Consider the following 27,914-nt stretch of genomic DNA (forward strand, 5'->3'; position numbering starts at 1 on the left):
TCACTGTATTGATGCGAAAATAATCATTGTCATGACCACATAAGTTGCATCCCCGCGCGTGACTGCTTGTTGTTGTTTGTTGTTTGCAGCTCTCCAAATGTGCAAGCCGAGAGGCTTGTAGCGAGGTGCAGTGTCCGATAACGTTCGCACCTGACTTAACAGCCGTGCTGGCTCCGAGCTGTACTTGGGCGTTATCACGTTTCGCGTCGTGCCAGCGAAAATACTTCTTGTAAGGCACGTTTCTCTGGTCGCATATATGCAAGCTCCTCAAGTTTCCTCCCGGGAACAAAGTGGTGAGCGAAGAAAGAAAACTAAGAGAAACACGGCTACCGAAGACGCACATGTGAGCGAGCGTTGTTAGGGTGTGACAGCAATGCGAGTCGGACCTCACGTTCTCTGAGCAGGTACGGCTGTGTGTCTGTTTCACGTCAACTGTCTGATTCAATTTAAATATATTTCATTTTTTGTTAAAATTCGCTATCTTTAGAACAAAATGTCTTCGTCTAAGACGAACTATGTTTTGTTTTAGTTTGGCTGCGAAAAGGAAGGAATTTCGAAAACACTAGATTGATTGATTGATATGTGGAGTTTAACGTCCCAAAACCACCATATGATTATGAGAGACGCCGTAGTGGAGGGCTCCGGAAATTTCGACCACCTGGGGTTCTTTAACGTGCACCCAAATCTGAGCACACGGGCCTACAACATTTCCGCCTCCATCGGAAATGCAGCCGCCGCAGCCGGGATCCGAACCCGCGACCTGCGGGTCAGTAGCCGAGTACCTTAGCCACTAGGCCACCACGGCGGGGCTCGAAAACACTAGATAAAACGATTTCTATTTTCTTTCATTCCATGCTGTTAAACTCAAGTGGTTGTTCTGTAGATGGCAGCCAACTGCAAATATTATGTGAGAAAAGCCTATTGTTGACTGATTGATCTATGAATCAAGGTCAGCCATTCATTTTATTTGATTTCGTGATCAAGACCACCCCAATTCCTTGGAAAAACACTGCAGTTGTGTGTCCTGGATTAATTTAAAGTGTCAGGGCTCTTTCTTTTGTGAAGGCACATGCGTAAAGCCCCTTAATCAGTAAATACGTATTTCGTTTCTGCCAACTGATAGACTGGAAATTGAGCACTTCGCTTCAGGCTCAAAAAACACTACATTCTCTTAAAACCGCATAAAATCGAGCTTGATGTTAGTGTTCCTTGTGACTGGCACCGCGTGCTTTGTAAATTTCGTAATACGTCACGTGTACTAAAATCACCGCCACGAGTGGATGTCATTTCTCGTTGATCGCAGTATTACCACGTCAACGAGGTTGAGTTCACTGCGTTTTCATTTTTCTCGTTGAAATGGTCCATGCTGTATTTCATCGTAATATTCTGTGAAGCAGATTTACGCGGTTTGTTTTTGTGCCTTCCATAAGTAGTACATTTACGTCCAAACCCACAGATCACGATGAGAGGCTGTCGACTCATCATACTTCTTACGGCGTGCGCCACCAATGCAATCAATAATAACCTGTTCCCGAGGCGACGTAGGTATTCATTTCGTTATCTCAAGAATTCATTGAGTATCAGTGGTGGCAGTGAGAAATTAACATTTGAAACTTATTGCAGGCTCCGAGTCGACATCTGTGTGTGAGAGCTCCGCCTGCAAAGCGAGAGGTACGTAGGTACGCCAGTGCCTTGTCACCAAACACAGCAAGCCGTGATTGTGCCCGCCATTCCGATTGACCAACATTAAGAAATGTGTTTCAATCAGAAGCAATTTCTTCGTCAAGCCTATCTGGTACAACGGATTACCTAATGTCAATACGCTTAATGAGTTTCCTGATGTGCATGTGAAACGCATAATCACCAAGGCGGTTTAAAAGAAAATGTTTGAGTGGAAATTCTTGCCCACGAGTGAAGCCGCGCCAACCGTAAGATGGCGGCTGCGGCAGCCATCTTACTAGGGGCATGTCGAGCTGTTGCCGCTGGGCGATTGAGAAAGAGCATTCTCCTCGCACGCCCAACGAGTTTAGCGTGTCACCCGTTCCGAGTTAGCACGACGACGCACTTTGGGCACTATCTAACAGTTTTCTTCAGTAACCCTTGAATTAAAGGCAAATTTTGTTGGATGTTAAGTCACCGATACTAGTTTCTTTGGATTATTTCTTCCGAAACAACTATATTTTATAATTAACGTAGCATTTAGACTAACAAATCAGAGCCACTTAATGTCTAAGCGGGCATAACCAGATAAGAGCATTTTTCTTAAAGCATGGAAGGCGAAAGCTGGCTTGACTACTGCTGGCAAAGCATTGCGGGTGCTTCTACTCGAGCAATTTTTTTTTAAACCTCCTTGGTAATCACCAAGTAAGGACTTGAGACAGAACAGAAACGGGTGTCCCTTTGTGTCGCATTTCTAGCCTTTCCTTGATGCTAACGCGCCTTCTTGTAATTCAGTAAGCACGTGACAAGCATACCAGCAACAAGTTTTACTAGGTTATTGTATTTTTACTTGCTTGTTTACACCAAGCAATGAAAATATAGGAAGCTTCAACTTAATGTGCATTTTCGAGTGACGCGGTTAGACCAGCGTTTTACCCTCAGAAGTAATTGACATGCCAGATCCAAATGGATGTAGTATAGTTATAGTAAAGCTAGCACACTTTTCCTCTAGAAAAGGAATGCTACCGTGACGAGTTTCTGAAGGCACAATACTAAGCACACGAGTTCTCCCTTACGTGGGGCACCCTTATGAAAAATCAGAAGGGCAGGCCGTACTCCCGGTGAAGAATACAAAAACCGGCATTTTTACTCGAGCAACGCATCAGCATTTTCCGCTTGAAAGCCTCAATGGAAACACGCCATATCCTCAACGTTTTACAGGAGTCATCCCTAATGAGCGGCAGGGTATTCCACCAAGAAAAAAATTAGGGCATATCCACTGAGTAAATGATGATGAGTGGGGCAAAGCGCTGGAGGCAGTACGAAGATATCAATAGAAGAGCATTGTGTTTCACTGTCATTGCTTAAATGCTGTTTGGACATATATTACGAGCTGTTAGGGGCGAAGCTCCTAAAGGTGTGGGCATGTTCATTCCTTGTATATATTGTGCTATCAGCGTCAAATGAAACCCCAAACAGCGGCAAGCCTTCGCGATGCTATAGTGCGCTAAACCTTGAACCAGCCGCGAATATCGCCGCCTACATCATCAAAGACATGACAAATGCTGTGTATATTTATACAAGAAAATTTACAATTTGTAAGTGGTAGCTATACGTCGCTTCCGTTTGCCCTTCATTATAACGGCTTTATGGTCGGTGAAGAGGTGGATCGGTGATGGGGCATAGTTGGATGTTTGCAAGGACGAAGTAGTGGGCAATTTGCAAAGGTGGAACTATAAGCGGTCACACACAAACAAGGAATGGACGTTGTGGGAGAATATATATGGTTATTTAACGCGCATCTGGATACAAGTAGACGACCATCTTGCATTTCATATCGGCTACTTCTCAACAGTATTTGCTTTATGGTCGGTGAAGCGGTGGATCAGTGATGGGCCGTACTGGGATGTTTGCAAGGACAAAGTAGTGGGCAGTCGACAAAGGTGGAACTATAAGCAGTCACCTACTATCAGCGTCAAATTAAACCCGGACAGCGGCAAGCCTTTGCGATATTGTAGTGCGTGCCGTTCCGTTATCACGATTGACAGGCGCGCGCACCCTGTTCGGCAGCCTAACTATATATATATATATATATATATATATATATATATATATATATATATATATATATATATATATATATATATATATATATATATATATATATATATATATATATATATATATATATATATATATATATATATATATATATAATATATATATATATATATATGAGCTATTAGAAGCTACGCCCCTAATAGCTCATAATATATGTGCATTTAAGCAATGACCGCGAAACGCAATGCTCTTATATTGATATCTTGGTACTGGTGCCGGGAAAGTTCTTGCAGGAACTTTACCGGTCGTCATCATCATGATCATCAGCCTGTCTACGTCCACTGCAGGACAAAGGCCCCTCCCATGTTCCGCCAGTAAACCCGGTCCTGTGCTTGCTGCTGCCTATTTATACCTGCAAGCTTCTTATTCTCACCTGCCCACCTATCCTGTCTCCCCCTTACCCGCTTGCCTTCTCTGAGAATCCAGTTAGCCACCCTTAATGAGGAGCGGTTATCCTGTCTACGCGCTACATGCCTGGCTTATGTTAATTTCCTCTTCTTGATTTCAACTATGATATCCTTAACCACCGTTTGTTCTCTAATCCACTCTGCTCTCTTCTTGTCTCTTAAGGTTACACCTACCATTTTTCCTTCCATTGTTCACTGCGTCGTCCTCAATTTAAGCTGAACCCTCTTTGTAAGTCTCCAGGTTTCTGCTCCGTAGCTAAGTACCGGCAAGATACAGCTGTTATATACCTTCCTCTTGAGGGGAAGTGGCAATCTACCTGTCGTAGTTTGAGAGTGCTTTCCCGGTATAGCACGCTGAACATTTTTTGAGTGCCGAGTAATGACACGGATTCGTTATTCTCGATTAGCATTTTTGTTCTTGATGCCCCAGATATTTTAGTTCGATAAATACCTATACGTGAGAGATGTACTCTCTATCGGTGATTGAAGTAGTGAGATGCAGTGCTCTTAAAGGTGACGGGTGAGAGAAATTGACCCACACGTTTATCGAGACTTTTGATCTCTTGCAGCTGACCTCATTTTGGCATCTGTAAACATCAGTGCTGACCCTTGCGAAAATTTTTACGCATACGTTTGCAATGGCTGGAAAGATGCCCATCCTATTCCCGAAGATTCACCGTTGGTGAGCCCCTTCACAGAGCTCACGCTCGAAGTGAATAAGGATCTGAAAGGTAGGCACTACACATATACCTATCCATCTTTTGTCTAGTTCAAGAGTTACGACTATCGTCATCGTAAGCAAAATCATAGCGACCAACACAAACGATGCTAACATAATCCTCGCGATACTTTGCAGCGCTCGCAATAAACCAGGTCACTGCCAAATGCGGGATATACTATCGTAGTAGACACCTACCAACTCGCCGAAATTCACTTCATCCCCATCACCACCACAAGCACGCACCACGTACGCAAGTTAAGATCAACATAGTACGAAGGCTTGACACAAGATCCCAATCACTCCTCTTCACAAAATATTTCGTCATCATATGCGACTTTTGCAATGCCCGTCATGCTGCTTTATCGGTCATCATGGCACTGTGCTATTAAAAGTGTAAAGGCGCGGGTTTGATTGCTATCTAAAGCAGTCACACATAAGCGTGGGTGAACATCAAGAATGTCCGTATAGGGATAGATTTAGATAAAGACACCCACGTAGGTCATATTAATCTGGAGATCCAATGTGTGGCGCGTCTCAAAAGAATTTAGTGATACGGCCTGAAACACCCAAAAATTGATCCAACTCCATTCCGCAACCTCATAGGCTCGGTGATTTGATGTTTGCTCTGTTGTACTTAAGTTTCACCTCAGCAACGCTGAAACACGATAAACGAGACAAGACAAAGACGTAGACAAAAGACGAGCAGATTTACTTCGCCTAGAATTACTGTATAGGCTCCCTGCGGAAGCAGAGTTGCGCATAGGTCCGCCATTATGTTTAATGACTGTGCAGTGAAGCCACTTGTCACGCGCGCAGGAGAAAAATACGGTGGAATGTTCCGGCGGGGACGGCGTGCAGCAGACTTATTCACGCCCGCTGAGCAATATTGCACTGCTTCAGTGAGGCGGTATATATTTTTTATAGGTAGCGAAAATGCTTGAGGCCAGTGTGCTTAGATTTAGCCGCACGTTAGAGAATCCCAGGTGGTCAAAATTTCCGCAGACTTCCACTACGGCGTCTCAATTATATGGTGGTTTAGGAACGTTAAACTCACTAAATGAGCTGAAAATGATTGAAACGTTAACTCATTCGAAGTAACAGCGTGATTTTTACACCAGACATACGATGTAAAATGTTTCTGCAAAAACAATTTTGTGATTGCTTGGTTCATTTTGACCCCGCTAGATGGCGCCTACCTATCCAGTCTGTTAGAGATACTGTATGCCTATACAGTAATCAACTAACTTCGCCTGCTACCTTCCTCCCCCCCCCCCCCCCTACATACACTCACCCTTTGCACGCAGGTCTGACTTATGAGCTTTAACATTACATTTATCAGCGTGTCAGAGGAAGCCTCATTCATGCATCTTCAACTGTTTATATCGTTCTCTTTTTTTATTGGATTTCACGCTATCGACAGAGATACTGGAATCCCTTCCCGTTGTGCAAGAAGCCAGGACGGCCAGAGAAAAAGCAGCCGTCGCATATCACGCTTGCATGATGAGCGGTAAGTGAACTGTACGCTAAAACTTATCTTGACGTCACCATTCCACGCCTTGCACACTGGGCGATTTTGCGCATTCCTTGTTACGTCGCAGCATGCTTTCAGTTAGAAAGGTTCATAAAAGAACTTCACTGTATCCGCCACAATGTCCCAGTAGTCCTGGTTGCTCAACTATTGACACGACGGGTATCGAATCGCATCTCACCCACGGCGGCTGCGTTTTGATGGAAGCAAGATTGTGCATGTCCGCGCTGTTGCTATTAATATCCCCCTGTCACACGGCAAACCTAACGCCATTTATAACGAATGAGATTAAGGTAACCTAACGTCAATTCGCCTGCATGCTGTCACACGACGAAAACAAATGTCATTTTGAAATGATGACCATGACCTTATAGCCTTTCTGAGCCACGGATTTGTGGAGAAATAACAATATACAGAGACGTGCATGCAACATGGGTGTACCCACAAAAATAATTTTCGTGGGTAAAAAGGCGCTCCTATAGAATATACACGTGGCTGTTTTACGCAACTTGTTGCCACAGCTGCACGACACACTCGAAAACCAACATGGCCGACGATATGCGCGATCGGGAGAGAGTACAGCCGGCTGAAGCGGGGCGCACGACTGGCGTCACGAATGCAGAAATGAGACGGCGGCAGCGATTTCGCGTAGTCACCACTTCGGTAACCACAACACGTGCAATCGAACGATCATCATCCGCGATACAGGCAAAAACGGCAACAGAGCAAAAACTAAACATGGCATCCAGCCGCTGAAATTGAGAGTAGCTTTATTTTTTTAGGAACTTTCGCGCGTGCTATCATGTCATCAAACCAGTAATAAGTTTATCATACCCGTAAATGTCTCCCCCTCTTCCTAAAAGTCACCATCTAAAAGTCCATGGCGTGGAGACTACTCATTCGGTCCAAAATTGAATGCGAATGTGTTTCGGGAACTCATCTGACCGAAAATGTTATTTTCATCCAATGACATTAGTTTCCCATGTGACAGCAAACAAATGATATTCGCTGTAAATTACATATTTGCCGTGTGACAGCAGTATAGGTGTACACTACTACTAAAAAAACATTTTTCTTGTGTTAGCATATGACCCTTTCGCGATACCAAAAACAGTAGGCTTGGTGGGAGAAGACGCTTGGTGATGAAAAAAGAAAATGCTCGGTGTCACCCTCTTGATGTTTCTGCACCAGTAACCATGCCTTAATCAAATAAAATCTAGTTTCCAGCCAGTTGGGGGTCCCTCGAAGCAGTGATAAAACCACTTGCAAGTGCACGAGTGCCGATGTACACGGCAGCAGTTTTGAAACTCAAGCTCTTGACAAATAAAGCACTCTGCGAGCAAGAAAAAAACAAAAAAATTGAAGAATGTCGTAGAATGCAGGTCGCGGGATTGAATCCCGGCTCCGGCGGCTGCATTTTCGATGGAGGCGAAAATGCTGTAGGCCCATGTGCTCAGATTTGGGTGCACGTTAAAGAACCCCAGGTGATTGAAATTTTCGGAGTTGTCTACTACGGCGTCTCTCACAATCATATGGTGATTCATATGGCACATATGGCACCATATGCATATGGATATGGCATATGGCATATGGATATGGCATATGGCATATGCATATGGATATGGCATATGCATATGGCATCATATGGCACATCAATCAATCGTAGAAATAACTTTGTACGTTCATTCATGAATACAATGAACAATGATAAAATGTGCACGCGATAAAAAACAAATAACGAGATACCATCATTATTGATTGCATGGTAACAGACTTTGGTGGTGTTTACAGGGATCTAAGCAGTCACTGGCCGGCACAATTGAATTACTTTATCTTCTGGAGAAGCTTTAGTACGCCATGTTTCGGGAAGTTGCGCTAATGCAGTGTGACCAAAATTTTAAAAAAAGAAAACGAAAAGTACACAAATCCCTCATGTCACCATCGAAAATTTAGCCGGAACATATAAATGTTATACTTCAGGAACTGGTTTTTCTAGCTATTACTAACCGTATAATTTCGACACTAGTGGTTCCAGAGTATATTTTACGAATTTGTGCTTATTTATTCCTTCACGTTAGCGCCGCCCATTTAAAGAAACCCGGGTGCTCGAAATTTACGGAGCCCTACACTACGTAGGGCGTCTGTCATGATCATATCGCGGTTTGGAGGCGTAAAAAAATATATTGTAGCAAGGTCGACAGCTGGGCTAGTTAGTATGGCTCTATTTAAAGCAACGCAAATGACAGGACGAAGATGTGAACACAAGGAACGCTTACTCGTTACTGGAAGGTTTATTAGATTAACTACAAAAAGAAAACATTCCTGTGTGTTTTCTTGTCTAAGGGAACAAGTTTTCTTTTTATGCTACTTCTGATAAACCTTCCAGTTGCGAGTAACTCCTGCTGTTGTTCATCATCATCAGCCTGACTCCGTTCACTGCAGGACAAAGGCCTCTCCCATGTTCCGCCATTCAACTCGGTCCTGTGCTTGCTGCTGCCAATTTATACCCGCAAACTCATTAATCTTATCTGCCCACCTAACCTTCTGTCTCACCCTAACCCGCTTGCCTGCTGTTGTTCACGCAGCTTTAAATAATACGGGGCATGAAGTCAAAACAATTCTTGATTATTAAAAGTTAACTCTCATTTACAGGCAGCGACGAAATGGAAAGCCTCGGGGCCGTGAGACGCGTGCTCGAATCGAACGGACTAGGTCGATGGCCGGTCATGAACGACGAAGACATCGCTGACATCGACAAGCTGGAAGATATGATAAGTATGACCGGCTTATCGTCCCTGTTCGCCATCGATGTCGCCAAGGACATGGACAACCTCACTTCCAACATTCTTCAGGCGAGTCTATTCTGGTCGCCGACGTATATTATGTGGGAATTAACGTCCCAAAGCCACCATTTGATTATCAGACACGCCGTAGTTGAGGGCTCCCGAAATTTCGACCACCTGGGCTTTTTTTAAACGTGCGCCCCAATTTGAGCACACGGGCCTAAAACATTTTTTTTCCTTTCATCGGAAATGCAGCCGCCGCAGCAGGGATTCGATCCCGCGACCTGCGGGTCAGCAGCCGAGTGCCCGAGCCACGAGACCATCGCAGCGGGGCTCTGGTCGCTGACTAGTACTCCCGAGAATCTTGCACATTTTCACACAGTTACGATGATCAACGTTCGTTATTTCAGTTCTTGAAACATCTACATTTCTTTATCTTCGTGCTTCCATAAGCTATAGCTAGTTTGTTAGATCAGTTAACGTAGAAAAAATATTTTGAGTGGCCGAGAGCAGTGGCTTAGCAAGAGCGTGCCACATCAAGCCCGGGCACCTCCCCCCCTCCCCTTTTTTTTTAAAGTGTAAATGACACTCGGTCACACACCTACTCGCGCACAGCAAGGTGTGTCCGCTCCACGTCCGCGCCTACGGCGCAACGGGGCTGCCTTTGTATACGGCGGAAATTTGTCAAGTGCCCCGATTTACGTGACCCATAGTACCTTAACGCAAATCCAATTTGTCATACGTCATTTGTTTAGCAGTGAATATTGTCAAATACATTTAAAAATATTGTATATTTAAAAAAATGTCACCGAGAGCGATTTCGAGAAAAGTAGAATGCCGGCAAAACCAATGACAGATAAACGGCCACGCGTTTTGGGTCAGAGCATCACCCAGTAAGAATATCCTGACATTTCAAGCACGTCTCTTTACATGATCGGATTGTGCATGTCTCTTGCGTCCTATTTCTGATAATCTTCGGCAGACCACGTTCTGTCTAACTTGCCGCATGCAAGTTAGACAGAACAGTGCTTTTGTTCGAATCAGTGCTTTTGTTCGGGTGTTAGCGCAGTTTCATGTGCAATGGCTTAAAAGTTGCAGTCTTTCTCCCCGCCCTCTCCCCCTTTTTTTCGCGCAAAGTATTCATTGTATCACTTGTATTATTGTTGGTATTTTATCATACCTTATGATATACAACACAACTTCTGTTTCATTTTTTATTGTTACCTTTTTCGCTTGTTCTTGTATCATTCCCCTTTTGTAGAATTTTGATCGAATACTTTATGTTTACATTGCTCTGTTCTTGCATATCATATTTTACTTCTTGATGTGAATTCGGGTTTATACCTTTGGTGTATAAAACTTGTAAAGCCCCCCTTACCCAATGCCCATGTGGCCATGTAAGGTATTTCAAATAAACAAATAAATAGGCACATCTCTGAAAAAATATTTTGCATAAGGTATGTATAAGATTACAAAAAAAAAATGACAGCATATCCACGGAGTGAATGATGGAGAGTGGGGCGAAGCATTCATTCGTCCATTCGTTCTTGCTTCCGTCCGTCCGCACGTCCATCTGTGCGTCCGTCCCTGCGTTCGTCCATGCGTCCATTCATCGGTGTAGCCATCCGTGAGTCCGTCCATGCATCTGTTTCTGTGTCCGTTCATCCACCTATTCAACACTCCAAGTACCACCATCCCGCACCTTTTCATCATATATTCCTGATATAGAAGCACCGCCATCCAGCGGACATTCCAAGGACTGAACGAGAGGAGGCACACGCACACTTTCTTACGGCTTGCGTTTCGTGTCTACTTCTCACCTTTAACCACCTCGAGTTCATGGTATACACTAGTTCACTGTATTCATGGTACTGCGGCCCAACGCTCGCTAAACTTTTCTAAAACCAAGGAGGTTACGCCCAGCGAGTGTAACGTATCAACCTTTTCTTGTCAGAGAGCGCTCAATGTACATGCCAATGGCTGCTAAGGGGCAATGAGAGACGGGAGAATTCGGCTTTTAGTTAACGCACACCCTGCGATTTTTTTTATTGTTCAACAACGCACAGAAGAAATCTTTTACCGGCACCACCTTGGAGGTCAAAATGTAAGACTGGTTACACAATACGACTACTACAACGGCTATGAAGGACGAACGGGTGCCGCTACAAGGAGCGTCGCCCCTAAAAGCACTTTCGGCGGGACAAGATATTTCCTAAGGAGTCCCTATGACTTGTCAGGAGGAAACAGACGCATATGTCGCCGTTGCCAATATGTGTACTGTCGGGTTCAAAATTTGTATCAACTATTTGCGTCAACAAACAAACATGCAAAAAGGAATCTACAGAGTTTCTTATTTACTTCGCGTACGTGGGGTGTGTCTTTTCCTATCGACAGACTAAATGCCTCCCTCGACGGGCGATCGTGCCGATTCGGCCGCCCCGACTAATTTATGGAACCTTACGGACCGATTTCTCGCATTTCTTCCCACAGCTGGGCCAGAAAAGCGACAGCACCCTCGAATCTCTCGTGCGCCATCTGTCGGAGCCGACGAGCACTCTGGCCGGCACATTCATGGACGTGACGAGAACGGCGGCGAGGCTTTTGAGACCGAACGCCACAGAAGAGCAACTCGGAGCGCACGTCAACACGACGCTGTCTTTCATGGCGGCGCTGAACGCGGTACGCTACACTGACACTTTCTAATATATTATATATATATATATATATATATATATATATATATATATATATATATATAATGAGATATAACAGACAGTAATGCCAAGGAATGTACAGGGGAAGTTATTAACATTAATGGAATGTAAATAAGAAGAAAGAAAAGTGGATGAAAAAATTACCAACTGTAAGCAGGAATCGAACCTACGACCTTCGAAGGTTCGATTCCTGCTTACAGTTGGTAATTTTTTCATCCACTTTTCTTTCTTCTTATTTACATTCCATTAATGTTAATAACTTCCCCTGTACATTCCTTGGCATTACTGTCTGTTATATCTCATTATTATTGTGTTAAAAACACGGAAAACGAGCCCTTAGGTATACACTTCTTTCCCTTATATATATATATATATATATATATATATATATATATATATATATATATATATATATATATATATATGGCAGCTTCGCGTTAGTGGCGCCGAACCTGAGGGAAGAGAGAATCTGTGCGGCCTTCCTTGTTTCTTTTTTTCTTTCTTTTCTATTATTCTTTATTATTTTCTATTATTATTTTCTTTTCTTTTTATTTCTGTTCTTTGTATATCTGCTTTCTATCTGTTTCTATTTCTTTCTCACGTTCTCTATTTTTCTTTTCTCGCTCTCTCAGGTACTAACATGCTTAGTAGCATTGAAGAAGAACGGCTGTTTGGGCTGGTTGGTTAGAATTAATGGTAATAAGGGCTGCAGCGCGAGCACGAAGGTGCTAGAAGAAACGTGAAACGAAAGGTTAGGCAAGGAAAGCAAACAGCGCTCGTGTTGTCCTCTTTGCTTTCCTTGTCTCACCCTTTCGTTTCACGTATCTTCTAGCACCTTCGTACTCGCGCTGCAGCCCTTATTGACATGCTTAGTAGCATCTGATATTGAGTGAAATCCATCATCTTTAAGTACAGCTTGCAAGGATTTTCTTTTTTTTAGCATAAGATTTGTTTAGTTACACGGACGGAAACATTCCCGGCTACTATGCTCCGCACATGCTTCTTTCCATCTTTCTAAACTCTCTCTCCCAATATTTTTTGTCGTTTTATCTTTTTGTATTTCATTTCTTCATTTCTGTGTATTTTCCCTTCCTCTTTCTCTCTTTCTCGCGTTCTCGTTTCACCCTCGCACCTCCTGTACGCGGTGGTGGCGCCCGTCCACCATTTCCTGTGGGGCATGCCCACATAGGAGCAAGACGAAGCACAAGTTACAAATAGCTTAAACGGCTTCCCTGTAAAAATAATGAAACGAGCGCGTGCCAATTCATGAAGTTGATAGGTCTGTCTTTTTGTTGTTTTGACTAGGCCCAAGTTACCCAAAGCTTAAACAGCTTCGCTCTTAGGATGCATCGTATCGCCACTGTGATAATAATATCTTGAGTTTAGCGAGGGATAGAGCAGTGGAGTGTTGCGGAGATTTTGACCGTGTAATGTTCTCTAACGTGGTATCACCCCCTGTGGTCAAGATTGCGTTAGGGCAAGGCTGATGTACGAGATCACGTCATTATCCAAAGAGCAACTGTTTCTGGGGGTCTCGCGCATTCGTTAACACAATCTGATAAATCTAACGGACATCTCGTACGCTGATCCCTAAGCGTGCATGATTGGCAGGTGTCACCTCTTGCTTCGGCACGCGCGGATAAGATTTTCAAGGCGATAGCGTAAAATAGCACATTTCGCAGAAATTACGGTGTCGGCATCGCTGCTTGCAAGTGAAAAGTCATCTTGTCTGTGACCGAAAAATCAAGATGAAAATTTAAAAAAAAAATAATACAACCTTCGGTCAGAGTGAGAACCGAAATGAGGTTGTCTGAGTGGTAATTAGCAGGGATTTCACTACAATGCCACGACACTGAAAATGTTTAGGGAAAAAACACTGAATGTCAGGCAACGCAAAGAAATAAAGTAAATGAGTAAATAAAGTAAATAAACAAAATAAAGTAAATAAAGTAAATTAGGCCGTCTGCGTGGCAAACAGGTGCTCTGCCACAGAGCAAAGCTAATGCTCGAAGGCGATTAAAAAAAATACAAACAATACTATCGTCATGTAGTTGAAGAGGTTCCTTAATGCACGTAATATTGCGTTGCAGATTTGTAGAATCGCGCCAGGCGTCAAAACATAAGCGTTTTAAAGACACACCCATTACAAGCTGCTCAAATATATATTCCCGTGTTACTCTACGCACGCGAATTTGGGTCCCTTAGCGGATTCGCAACAGGAGCACATATATGGCGTATAGTGCGCACTGAACATTTGTACTTACAGTATACATTCTCAGACAGTTTGAAACGACGAATGCTACGAGTACAGCCATTCATTTTTTTCACGGAATAGTTAAGGCATGCAAGAAGAAGCGAGGCGATGCTACCAGTTGCCAAGGCAACGCGCACAGGGCCTGATTACGCTACCGCGTTGCGCAGTCGTCAGCAAGCTTAACACCAATGCTCCGCAGCGTGTCCTGAACAGTTTGATTGCCGCTAGCATCGCGTAGCTTTGGGTTCTGTTGTCGAGATGTTTTCCATGTATGGCGGCATACCATCCAAGCTTATCGAGGCTACAGCGCCCAGCGCTTCACAGCTGGCGTCAGTCGAACTAGTCTCGGTCACGCATCGGAGCATTCGTGTCAAAATGCTTACGACTCTATAGAGTTGAAGGCAAGTTTGAGCAGCGTTTATCGTGCCTGCTTTTGTTCCCACTATTGTGTGCCTCAACAGTTAGTCGGTGTTTGGGGCGCCTTGACCTCTGTTTTGTTCGTGTTTGATGCCCAGTCCTTAAACAGTTAAATACCGTACCATTGTAAAGATTCTTGTACAATACTAAAAGCAGTCATATTTCTTATATTTGCCATGCTAAATTTGCACTACCATGCTCCTTCCAGGTGCAAGAATCATCCGAGGAGACTCGCAGGGCAAGAAGCAATTATCGGAAAGCCACCATAGAGGAATTTCAGAGAGAAATTACCGGTGTGAGTGCTTCTCACTTTCAGTTAACGATTACCTCTTTCTGAGAAGGTGTGCTACTGTAAAGAACCAGGCCTATTGACTTCCGAAACTGATTAATCGAATGCTCCCCCGCTTAGATACCATTTTATGTTCAAGTGTTCTCATTTCCTATACTAAGAAGAGATAATGATCTCCAGAGTTCATGTGTCTACTTAACCATTTGCCAAAATCCGGCCAAGCATGCGTTCGCCAACAGTGCTACTTCTGACACTGAGGTTTGCTGGTTTTCTCGTGTGCCTCGTCGTCGTCCGCTCTTCACTGCACCACCTTTATGGTACAGCCATGCGGTGAAGCCACCTTCTAAATATGCTTTTTTTTACGGGTATAGTCAAATAAAGTAATTCCATTGAATTGCAAGAATGGTGCCATTTTTTTTTCAAGAAATATAGATCTACGAATTCAGCGAAAAAGTTCAAGTAGATTTGGTGCAGTTTTTTTTTTTGTCCCTTTAGTGAAATGGTAATTGCGACTCGCCTACGTGTGAAATCAGGACTGGCAAAAAAAAAAAAAAGTCAAATAACTTTTTTTCTTTTAGAGTGGAAGGCGTGTGGTGCCTCACGTGTTTTATAATTAGCGCCTACCAATGCTTATAAACATGCGCACACGGGGTGGGTGGCGAGAAGTGCACTGCGGTGAAGCTGCCTCCGCCCCCTCAACGCAGAAGTGCGTGAACGCCTACGTTCACGACGCTAAGGTGATAAGGACACCTGAGTTTCTCGGAGGAGCGTTGTTTCTCCACTACCAAATACACAACCGACAGCAGGGAATATACGCATAGCTGGAATGACAAAATAATCTCCAAAATTTTGTTATTTTCATTTTTATTTTCGTTTATGAGCGTCGCTGTCACCACGGCTAGCACGTTGCAGCTCATATTGCCACGTTCCATTTCCCAAGTTTTTGTTATCGTTCCGAAACACCACACGATTCTCGGCGCAAACCACGCCTGCAGGTTTCGAGAAGGTTCCGGACTGTAGTAGATCATTTCGATAAGATCACGCCCACTGTGCGAACGGTACAGATTGTTCTGGAACCTACGCCACCGCCAGCGATAACGCTAGAACATTCGACGGCAAGAGTATAAAATGCCGACGCGCTTCGCCGCTTGTCAGTTGTTGATCGAAGGACGACGCTGCGTTCGCCGCTATCAGTCCGAGACTGATATCTGTGCAAGACTGCTGCTGTAATTAGACTTTCCCTTTACTGGGCACAGGTTCGCCCAAATAAACAGTTAAATCCCAACACGAAGTTTCCTGTCTTCGGCCCCGTCACGACCCCGTGACAATAATAAATGGTTTACTAGGCCTCAATGCGACCCGAAGAGTATAAAAAACTAACACATGCTGCACTTTTTTTTGCAGATTGACCTACACAGGCTCATCCAGGACGAATTCGCGAGAGTCAACGTGACGATTCCCGCGAACGAAAAGATAGTCGTTAACGCCATTCGACACGTAAATGCCACCGTACAAGTTTACCTCCAAGCCAACCTGTGAGTACTGGTTTCCATTATCATGAAGGTTGGGACTTCACGGGCCAAAACCACAATACGACTATCGGAGACACTCTAGTGAAGGGTTTTGAAGTATTTCCACAACCTGTTTTTTTTTTAAGTGCACCTAAATCTAGCCCCACGGGCATTTAGCATCCTGCTGTCATGATGATTTGTGGGGTTTAACGTCCCACAACCACGATACGATTATGAGAGGCGCCGTAGGGGAGGGCTTCGGAAATTTCGACCACCAGGGATTCTTTAACGTGCGGCATCCTGCTGTCGTAAAATGCAGTCACCAAGGCCTAAACTCGCCACTTCTGGGTCATCTGTTCGAGCACCGTAACAACTAAAAAGCGAGGCGAGTGAGTTCTGGATGTCAAATCTGTCAAGAGGAACAGAACCTGCCTAGACGTTCTTAAGAGCGAAGCTCCTTACGCTCTGCACTATGTACGTTGACACCGTCGTTCTCGTAGTTTCCCGACGGACCGACACACCGTTTTTACACTTACGCCGTACATAGCGCTCTTATGGCACGCATATGCTTATAAAATAGAACGTACTTTGTCCGACCATCTGTGCATCCATCAGTCCATCCGTTTACCTGTCCATCCTTAAGTTGGCAAGGATGGACAGGTTAAGTTGGTAGTTGGCAACTTCAACGTAGACATTATGGGACTTGTAGTACCTAGCTTCATTTCACGATCAGAAATCCGTTCGTTGACCGTCCGCCGATTTTTCATGCCCCGTAAGCTTGTAATAACCTCTATTAGGCGCACTTTTAAAGTTATTTGAGCTGGGAATGCCTATATGACTGCTCATTCTTTATGCTAAAGTCTTCGGGCGAGATGCCAGTAAACTGCGGTTTATGCAATCAAAATTTCAGTCATCTCTTTCACGTGCTGTTTGAAGATGTCACCGCTTGTAATCCGCATATCTATCACTTCAGTGACTTCCTAATAGAGATGTATGTAAAGAATGGGACCGCGGCTTTATCATCGTGAGCCTGAGGTCGTGACACGCAGATGGCGCACGGGAGAAGGAGTGTCGTGGGCCAGGGGGCCAGAAAAATTCGGCAGTCGGTGCATTTATTTCGAAGAGTGGAGCTCGAGTTCTGTTAAGGTTGCATAAAGGTTAAGTTTTGTCATTCCTGAGGACTCCAGCTGGCACTGGCTCCGTGGAACCGACCCAGAGGGCCGATTTGGCGCCAAAAGGGAGCACACACCTCATTGGGTTCCAAATGTGTCAAACGAAATGCAATGTGGATAGGATGCATGTTGTTTACGCCGAGTGTTCCGTACTTAAAACGACGCCGCTAATTTGCGTTCATATCCTACCCTCAATCAGGGCGGTGGTGTACAACTACATCGGCTTCGTGAAGGTCGTGGAGCTCCTTCCGTTTGCCTCCAAAGATTTTGCCTCGCTGGTGGGGACCCTGCGTCACATGGCGCTGGGTGTCCAGACGGAAGCGCCCCGCTGGAAGCAGTGCGTGTCGGCCGTCGAGCGAATCATGAAGGACGCCGTCGGACGACTGTACACGGAGCACAGGCTCACGAAAGAGGCGAAGCATGAGGTGAGCGCGCCAACTGCCTAAATTCATGCATTCGATACTCGCTTGTGATGGACACCGCTTACACTCATGCTTACTGCACTTCATCACGCTAGCGTTGTTAAGGCGTTCGCGTTTCATCGAGCAAGATATGTTCGTGCTTAATCAATAAGGGATTGCCTTGGGGCCAATAAAACTGTAAACCTTCTTACTACCTGTAGATAGATTGCTATCGCTATCAGTGTCGCACATTTCGTGTGAAAATATCACTCCTTCAGACCAAGTTAAAACGTAAGAATATTGCTTAAAAATCGTGTAAGAGGATACACTTCCTGGTGGACGACTGAGTAATGAAACTATTATATCTGAAAATGACGACGGTGTCGGCCGCAGGACTTGGCAACAGAAGAGAAGGCAGGGACGCGAACCAGGGACATGCCCGGTTTGCTACCCTACGCTGGGAGAATGGGAGAAAGAAGGACAGTCTAAAGATAAAAGAGAGAGGCTAGAGAATGGAAAGAGAGAAGAAAATTGTCAGTGCATGGGCTGAGGACGCATTATCATGTGAAACTTGGTTTTTTTTTTCTTTTTAGGTGTGTGAAGTGTTAGCCTAACTTAAGAGTTCTGAAATACTAAATGTGTACAGTTTTTGTTAACGAGTCGTTTGATGCCATTTTAAAGAACATACAAATGTGACGGCGTGGTATCCCTTCAGCGCCCTAAGCCAAAAACATGCGCCTACGAATCCGATGTTGCGCCCCCTTTAGGTTGCGCAGTTGTGACGCATCTGCGCACACATTGGTACAGCTATTCAATTAGTAAAAAATATGCACCTACAAAGAAAAAAAAAGAAAAAATAGCACCAACCTGCAGCTTTTTATAGCTCTTGCCAAAATGACAAAGACCAAGGAGTAACGAAAACCAACCAAAAAATCATAAACGGTATACCTCTCCTATATGTTGGAGCCTCTTTCATGATGACGCCAGCTTTATTACGCATTTATAAGTGCAAATGAAGGTCTCTAATTAACCCACAAGCCTAAAAGATCGAAATGGTTGTTGAAAAGAAAAATGAGCAGTTGGCGATACCACGACGAAATTTCCAGACGAGTTACTTTTCGCTATAGAACAGATTTTGACATTCCACTCGGGGAGATACGCGATTCTGACAAATGAAGTGTCGATGTCATGCGACAGTTTCAGAGGCATACAATGCATGAGCTGCTGCTCGATAAATAAAGATAGTCCCAGGAGCTATTGCATGTAATGTTATACCAATGCTTTCTTCTTTTTCTTTTGTTTTTAAGGCACAGCGTATTGTCCATCAGATAGGCATGTCCTATTACGATCGACTGCAGCACGTCAACTGGATGGATCGCCAGACACGTAGAAAAGCCAGAGAAAAGGTACCTCTCCACTTGTGTACTTTTTTCTTCACATATTGCTGAAATACACTAACGTGCACACCGTTGACTTACAGTGGCTCTGTCAATTTTTTTCATTTATTATGAATCATAGCATGAATTGCAGCATGAATTCGATATAATCGAACGACAGCATAATGATTCCATTTCTTATGGTTGTCTACTATTTTTACTGTTTTCTTTGTACATTGTGTATAAGACATGCTTTTGTTCAACCACTAACTGCTCATTGTATAAGGTGGGCAGGTTCCTCTCAAGCTGCCCAAAGCAGTTTTTTTTTTTCGCCTGGTCATCCTCACAACCTTGTTGCGAATAAATTCCATTCAATTGATTTCACCAGAATTCATTCCATCTCAATAATATGCATACCTATCTGTTCCATTCGAATTCATTTTATTCCGTCGTATTACATTCTATTACATCCTACTACATCCCAATCTAGAGCTTTTCATTCAATGCTAATCCATTGCACGTACCAATTCGTCTAAGCCTTCGTGTAGTTTTAACGTATCATTGTATGACGGTTATCTCTGACAGATTCAAGCAAACTAGGGTGCAATATTCGGGACTTAACAGCCTCAGGAACACTTTCGCCTCTGTAACACCGTCGGGCTTAAAGCTTCACAGAAGCGACCAACAAATGCCACATATGCCAGCTAAATTAGCTAATCAGCCTCCGCTAATCCACTAGAGCTACTATTTAAAGAAATTATCCGACGTTTCTCAACAGTATACGAGTTACTTGTTCACTTTGCTGGACCATAGGTTGCTGTCAATCACGTAGGTGACGCAACGAGCGCGCGTAAATGACAGGCCCAGTCCCCGTTGACCTGTTCAATGTAGCTAGGTAGACTGAATGATTAGAGATTCTAGGAGCAGGTGGGATGATGCGCTATTTTCCTTACCGACAACAGCGGCGTTATTCTAGTCAATGAAGCGACTACGTTAATGCACATGCTCATCAATGACTTTTGTCATGTGACTTATAAGGCACGTCACGTTGGTGTTCCTTAAGCCATCGGGATAATCTTCCTGTCTAGCTCACATACATAAAAGTTCGTGGCCATATAATATACCCAGAGGCTCCATGTATTGCCACGATTCCCAGTTTGTAAAGCCAGGGTCCAATTATGTATTTGAATATTTTCAATATTTGTTCTTTCGTTGTAGGTTCTTCGTAAGCACTCCTGTAATATCTTACGTATAAGACAGCAGTATCGGTGAATAAAATACAAAATACATTCCTTAAATAAACGCCTTAAGCATGCATTAATGCCCCACGGCGATTATGCTTGTGATCAGGAGGTTGAAAAACAAGCTCTTGCCTTTGATTATCTTGGCTTTATTTCAGTTGTGGAAGATGACCTCTAGAGTGGCCTATCCGGACACCTACCTCAATGATGATTACATCAACAATAAGTATGATGAGGTGAGTAATCAGCGATATATATAGCCCCTTGTGTATAACGTAACCATGCCGGGAACAGCCGAACAGCAGTCAAAGCTGGACTGGTGTTGTGTAGGTTAATTAACCCGTACTTTCTGTACAAACGCTCATTCCATTGAAAACATGATGTGCGCGAAAAAGGGCGCTTGAAGCGATACACAGAGGCGATCTTAAGCTGAAAATTGCTGGTTCTTGTGCTCCTGACAGTTGGTGTTTCAATTGTACAAATATTATTCTGAAAGTTTTTCACTTACTGCTGCAATGAACACTCTGTCCTAGACTGGTTTCCCCAAAGCGAGCCCAGTCGGCTTGATACTTTCGCAAGCGCCCCACGGGCTGCTTCACTTAGAAATACTAGAAGAATCATTGCTTAAAAAAATTCTACATTTCAGGTTGGCGTGATTACCAGAAATGAAGAGTTTGTCGAGATCTCCGAAAGATTTCAGCGAACAGCGTACGTCAAACTTCTGCGGCAACTGCGCCAGCCAGTACAAAACAAAGACGAGTAAGTTTTCACTTGGGAAGTTTTTCTACGACACTATCGTCGTCGCTACAGAGTGTCCTCCAGTCATTTATGTCGTAGAACAATCTGCCCATTACAATATGACGAACGTACGTACCCCTGAAATGCTACAAATTCGGGCGACACACTCGATCTGACGCACCAGTAGGTAAAGTCACTTAAGCATGCACACAACGTCAAAACTGCATTGCAAAAATTTGTTCCGGTACGACGCTGTATTAACTCAAGACGGATATTTATACGGCTTTGGGCGCGTGGCGGTAGTAAATACGAAGTTACATCACACGGCTCAACGAAAGAGAACTCTTCAGGGATTAGTGTTTTTGCTTTGTTAGACAACGCCAATGAGAGCAGACAGACAGCCCAAGTCAGTGAATATAGAGAGAATGTCATATGTAGCAATGAAGATGTAATTATGAAGAAACTGAAGTGGATTAGAAGCCAACGTGCCACCAGTAGGGCTCGAACCTGCGACCTCAGAATAACGCGTCCGATACTCCACCAGCTGATGCACGGCGGCGGTCGTCCTGCCGTACGCTTCACCAGGTATACCTGTGCATTTAAACCTTAGAATGAGTCAGCACCGCTTGTAACCATGACGACGAGTAGCAGGCTGCAGCCGTATGCGGCTGCTGCAGACGCGTAACCAAATATTTGATATAAATGAACTAAAGAAGGGCAATTTTTGAGGACACTGACTAAGTTCTCTCCATTTATATCAAAATTACTGTAAGTAGAATCTCATACTTTCCTTTGTTAGATTGCCTGTTCTCCTTAACAATATACGGCTGAGTGACTTTCATCCCTGGATATAGTTTTTATTGCGCTAGCGTCAGAGCGCTCGTTTCGCCGAATTCCGGCATTAATGTCGGCGTCATTGGTTGCGAGCGAAACATCATTTGGACCGTGACCGAAAAACCGAGAAAGATGCAAATAAAATTGCTACAAATTTGCGGTTGGAAGTGGTAATTAAACAAGCCCTTGTGCGTAATAAAGCAGGCGTTCTATAAGAGAGCCTCGTCATTGTGACAAGTGGCTTGGAAAAAAAAAAAGTACGCGTGAGAGACGAGCGCCGCCGCCCGCTCGTTGCGCCATGTTGCTGATAATGATGAAAACGCGATAGTCCCCCTCCCCATCCCCCCGGAGATACCCGCCAACTGCGGTAAGTGGTAGATATAAACAGCTAGCCGTTTGAACGTTGAAGGAGGTACTTCTCGGTGGTTTAGTGGTTAACGCCTCGCATTCACGACTCGGAGGTCCCAAGTTCGATTCTGCGCGCAGGAGTCTCTTTCTGGATGTCTATTTTTTACGTCTTCATATATATATAGATACGTATACGTATACGATGCATGACATCAACGCCAGCGGCTAAGTGCAGCTGAGAGTGTACATATAATTGCTATCGCAATAAAATTATGAAATACCATGCACTGAAAAGAGTCGTTAACGTTTTTAATATTGCGCGGTATGTTCCTAGAATCGCACCAGGTGTGCAAACATGTGAATTGCACAACGGGTGGGTGGTTTACAGCAGCGCACTCATTAGAAAGCGTGAAGCTGCGCATGTGCACGTGGTGCGTAACTTGCAAGTAGTGTGTACTATTGCAATTAGCGAAGGGAATAATTAGGGCAAAAGGCGCACTACGAAACTGTACGTATAGGTATTCTAGGATAGTTTGAAACTGCCAATGTTACGCCCACAAACGTTCCTGTTCTTGCAGCATGGTTGAAGGCAATGTACACGGGACCCAATTATACGCTATTGTGCCTCTGAGACGAAGCTCGAGTGTATTCGAAGTTTCTTTTTTTCTGTTTCAGGTGGAGCGTCGCTGCCACTGAAGAGGCCAATGCCTATTACACTCCGGAGACAAACGAAATAAGTAAGGTTGAGAAATAGTGCTCAGACGTTTCATATTGTTATGTACAATCTTCGCGGGTGTAAATGCGACAATTTACCACTAAATAACCGACATGATTTTTTTTTCTTCGGTTCTTACTGGCTTGCTGTAGAAAGGATGAAAGTTATATCACGTCGGCTACTCGATCTAACTGCTCCAATGGAAAAAAAGGTGCTTACACAAGTTGCAAAAATATACGAGTGTACAAGAACGAATAGCAAACAAATATAAATAAAAAAAATCCCCTGACAATAACCAGTTTGCCTTGCAATAGAACTTTCACATTCACACATTTCCATCCAATACTGCTCACAGTGTGCGAACAAACATCACTTCGTATAAAACTAAACAAAGCTGCTTATCAGAGACGCCTATCTATTGCAGTGCCTCAAAGAAGTATTCAACAAAATATTGGCTGTTGCCGAAAGTGCTTTACTGGCCTTCGTCTAAGTAAATACTTTCAATTTCAGCGTGGGCACTTTGTAATACCGGCGTAATTTCGACTGGGACATTTACGTCAGATTTAACCTCATTTTTGGCGACCAGTTTTGCATATAGCGACATGACGTGGCGATCTCTGACAATTACGCACGCCAGTTTTATACATGCATTTTAATCCGCGAGCACTGCTTCTGATGTTTGTAGTTGCCTCGGTGAACGCATTGTTTGTTTTAGCAGTTTGTTTATTCCAAGCGTTTCAGACTAACACGCTTTTCTTACGCATGGCGGCAGTAATACCGGGAGGAATACTTCATGATCCTTTCTTTCAAGAAGGGCTTCCAGAGTAAGTGGCTCTCGTGAACCTCATATCATCGCCTTCGTATACAGCCTTCATCATCTTACAAGAATATTAGACGACCCAGTGCGTCGTCTATATAGCCTAACTTTATTAATTTTTAACAATTATTCTTTATTATATTAATTTTAGTGCAATAATCTTCTAACATGCACCAACAACGCGTTTTGTTAAAGTACACCCCTTCATTATCTTATTGAATCATAAAATTAGAAATCTCTAGAGGGTGACCAACACCTTCAAAAAGAAGTTTCAAATTTTCGACAAGGCGGTTCTGTCGTACTGAGCAAAAGTGCCATAAAGCGCATCCAGTCGAACCCCCCCCCCCCCCCCCCAGAAAAAATCCACCTGAGGTTATTTTTCCCTAACTGACGCAGGTACGCCAACATCGGAGCACTCGGATCGATAATTGGCCACGAAATCACGCACGGTTATGACGACCAAGGTGAGTGCGCCTTTATGTTCAAAAGCTGAATGCTTTGCAGCTCAAATATTTCCAGTTGAGCGAATTTCAGCAAAACAAAATTCAATGAAGTTCGGGAAATTGCTAAATACCAACAATATCCGAATCAAAGGTTCCCAGTTTGACGGCGAAGGACGCTTAGTCGACTGGTGGAGCAACAAAACGGAACAGAACTTCAACGCGAAGAAAGAATGTTTCATCAAACAGTACGGAAGCATAGTCGACCCAGTCACGAATGAGACGGTACGTATACCATTTCACATATCGAAGGAAACGTCCGACGAAGCTATCTATGCATTCATTTTTTTTTTAGATCCACGGAGAAAACACAGTAGGAGAAAATATCGCGGACAACGGAGCAGTGCGCGTTGCCTATGCGGTGAGTGCGTCATTACGACTTTTTCCTTCATAATCACCATAACTGTCACCATCTTCACCGAAAGCATGTGTATCGCCCACTGTTTCATACGATTTACCCTACCATATTTACTGGGAAAATTGTGGCGCTGCGATCGTTCGGCCACCGCGAAAATGATGTGTCGTACAGGGAGTTACCTATAGACATGTTCGTGGCTTGGAGCGCACTTGTTGGCTTTGTTTACGACTGCGTTTCGGCTTTTGTTTCGCATAAAAGAACGACTCATTGTGAATTCAATTTTGATTTTGATTGAAGTCAATTTTGATTGGCCAGCCTAAAAGAGTAAAGTGGGACTAAAAGTGGTGAAGTGGGACAGCCGTATTTTTATCTGAACTACTCATTGGGACAAAGCGGCTGCACGCCAAACAGAGGCACACAAAGTCCAACGAATGAACCTTAGGCAAGCCCATGTACTAACCAACATTCTAATGCTGCCTGAAGAGTCATCTTTCGCAGCGTTTATAGGCTCTATCGCATGATTTCGCATTTGGTGTATATATATTATGAAACTATTCACTGCAAGACGAACACCTTTCCCAATGACCTCTATGTCACACAATGTTATGTTGGGCCAGTTGGTGCACCGTTAATAAAAAGACGTGGCGAAAGCCTTACGACGGAGGAACACGATGAGACAGACAATACGCGTTCTTTCTGTACTTTCTTGTTCCTTATCAGCTGTAACCTTGCACGCGCCACTTGTTCGGTGAAGTTACACTATCTCGCGCGAGCGGATTTTGTTTCGTGCCTGCGAATTTCTTAATTTCCTAACTCCGCCTCACCATATGTGATAATCTAAGCTGCGTCTCTCCATTTTTTTTTATCCACACCATCCCACTGAGAGCATTGACTCAGTTATCTGTTCTGAGCACGTGATCCACAAAGATTCACTTCTAGCTTCGATACCCTCTAGAATGTCCTCAAGGTCTGTTGTCTAATTGAATAGGCTGTTTTTATAACGTCCTATCAGAATCTACGCCTACCATTTTCCGTTATATCACTATGTGCATCGTCCTTAAGTTTTAGTCTCTTCTACACACGGAGTATACATAGTAGCGTAACCAGTGTAACCACTTGATGTCAGAACTGAACAGCATGTGACACGGTTCTCACATTTATGTAATATTTCGTAGTTATACAATGAATATATGTATTGCTAACAGTAGCCCTTACGAAAGCAAGCATGTATGTTAAGTATGTTCTAATTTGAAATTAGGGCTTGCTTATTTTTTAAATCTTGTATTATCAATACCCCCGACACTGCTCTGACATGTAAATATTTTTGAAAACTGAATCCTGTTAGAACCCTACGTTCACGTGCGTTGACTATCGAGAAAAAAAATCACAGCATATCCACGAGGTGAATGATGAGAGGGACGAAGCAGAAGAACGGACGGACGCGTGGACGGACGCTTCGTCCAACTGGTCATCCTTCACTCCGTGGATATGCTGCGACACCGTTTTTATTGGCATGCAATGCAACTGGCAACTGCACCAACTACGACGACACGGGACATACGACCTACGGTGTTAGGGGGCTTCATCCCGAAAGTATAAAAAGTATCGCCATATCCACGAAGCGAATGATGATGAGTGGGCGAAGGTCCGGCGGTAAATCTGGTAAAGCATGAATCCTCCGTACATTTTGCCCGCTCAATTTTATTACAACGCTACCCCTGGCGTACGTCGCCGCACTAAATCGAACGATTGCCTTCCACCAATGACACGCGCCATATGTGACAACGCTCCTATTTTATAACATCTCGCATCTTTCATCATAAACTACAAGTACCGCCGTCTAGTTTATAACATCTTGCATTATTTTCATCATCACCTACAAGTACCGCCACCTAGTGAACACTGCAAGAACTAATCGAGAGATGGCTACATACAGGGGACGTACCGCCATCTAGTGAACACTGCAAGAACTAATCGAGAGGTGGCTACATGCAGGGGACGCACAGCCCACGCCTTAAGGAGCTTCGCCCCTAAAAACCATCGAAGGCATTTCGCGTGCTTTTTAAGCATGAATAGAAACTGATGCGGACAAACTAGAAGGTGCACGTAACGTTACATGACGTCTCTGTTCTACGTGTATCAAACAAATTGAGCAGCCCTCACTACGAAGAGAAAATAACCTGCTTGCTTTCTTTCACAAGCGTCTCTGGCAACACCTCCGGGTCTAGTTGGCTTATTATAAGCGCTTTTGTCTTGCAGACGTACGAGCGGTTGTCAGAATCTTCAAGCCCCGAAAATCTGCCAGGTCTTGAACACTTCTCTCCGGACCAGCTTTTCTTCATTTCTTATGCCCTGGTACGTTCTTAAATTTGCGAATACATCATGCGACGCTAACTTTACATATGTAACACATTATTGAAGCACTGTGGTAATTTAAAATTTTGTTTCCTTACTAAGGTCTGGTGTTCGTCGGTCCGCGCAGAAGCGAATTCCATGATAATGGCTGACGTGCACAGCCCCAGCCAGTACAGGTATGCCAGTGCACTGTCCTCTTGGCACGTACGCCGTTAAACATGAATGTTACATGAAGGGTCCGTCATCTGTCTTTTTTTCAGAGTTAACATACCACTGCGGAATTTCGAGAAATTCGCCTCGGCTTTCGAATGTGGTCAAGGTTCCCAGATGCATTCACGACAGGAAGAGAAGTGCGTTTTGTGGTAGATGGACAATCACTGAAAACTCAATTTAGGACTAGGAAATCCAGAACTTCAGCCGTACGTGACGCAACAGTTATTTCGACTTTCATTGGGCCCTGAAGACACGGCGGAGCGACCAAACCCAAAGCAGAGACCGCACACCAGAGAAGTTCTCACAACGCCTGACAGAGAGCAAAGTTCCGTCGTGTTAATGTATGGGCAATGAAGATGTTCCCAATAAACGCACAAATATCCCTACACTGTCATATAGATAGAATGTTCAGCAAATAAAATTTCGAACAGTGGCCAATAAA

The 27,914-nt window shown here is 43.9% G+C and overlaps 1 protein-coding gene across 1 annotated transcript; it reads left to right on the forward strand.

Annotated features, from left to right (window-relative positions):
- Positions 1 to 275: 275 nt before the first annotated feature.
- On the forward strand, positions 276 to 27,914 carry LOC142774662 (neprilysin-1-like). Its single transcript, XM_075875298.1, has 21 exons — positions 276 to 404; positions 1,457 to 1,541; positions 1,624 to 1,671; positions 4,757 to 4,918; positions 6,329 to 6,415; positions 9,089 to 9,288; positions 11,710 to 11,898; positions 14,813 to 14,899; positions 16,298 to 16,428; positions 17,776 to 18,001; positions 19,285 to 19,383; positions 20,753 to 20,830; positions 21,241 to 21,353; positions 23,190 to 23,251; positions 24,002 to 24,053; positions 24,443 to 24,510; positions 24,641 to 24,771; positions 24,842 to 24,907; positions 27,164 to 27,259; positions 27,362 to 27,435; positions 27,520 to 27,914. Exons 2-21 carry the CDS (start codon positions 1,463 to 1,465, stop codon positions 27,623 to 27,625), a joined length of 2,154 nt encoding a protein of 717 aa, XP_075731413.1. The 5' UTR covers positions 276 to 404; positions 1,457 to 1,462; the 3' UTR covers positions 27,626 to 27,914.

Source organism: Rhipicephalus microplus, chromosome 10 (genome assembly GCF_043290135.1).
Source record: "Rhipicephalus microplus isolate Deutch F79 chromosome 10, USDA_Rmic, whole genome shotgun sequence".
Taxonomy (NCBI): Eukaryota; Metazoa; Arthropoda; class Arachnida; order Ixodida; family Ixodidae; genus Rhipicephalus; species Rhipicephalus microplus.

What these genes read in the sequence shown, in the direction of transcription:
- LOC142774662 (XM_075875298.1), top strand. Translation starts at nt 1,463, where the DNA reads ATGAGAGGCTGTCGACTCATCATACTTCTTACGGCGTGCGCCACCAAT. An exon ending in CGAAAGAGGCGAAGCATGAG is followed by an intron (nt 18,002 to 19,284) that starts GTGAGCGCGCCA and finishes TTTGTTTTTAAG; the next exon opens with GCACAGCGTATTGTCCATCA. An exon ending in GTAGAAAAGCCAGAGAAAAG is followed by an intron (nt 19,384 to 20,752) that starts GTACCTCTCCAC and finishes GCTTTATTTCAG; the next exon opens with TTGTGGAAGATGACCTCTAG.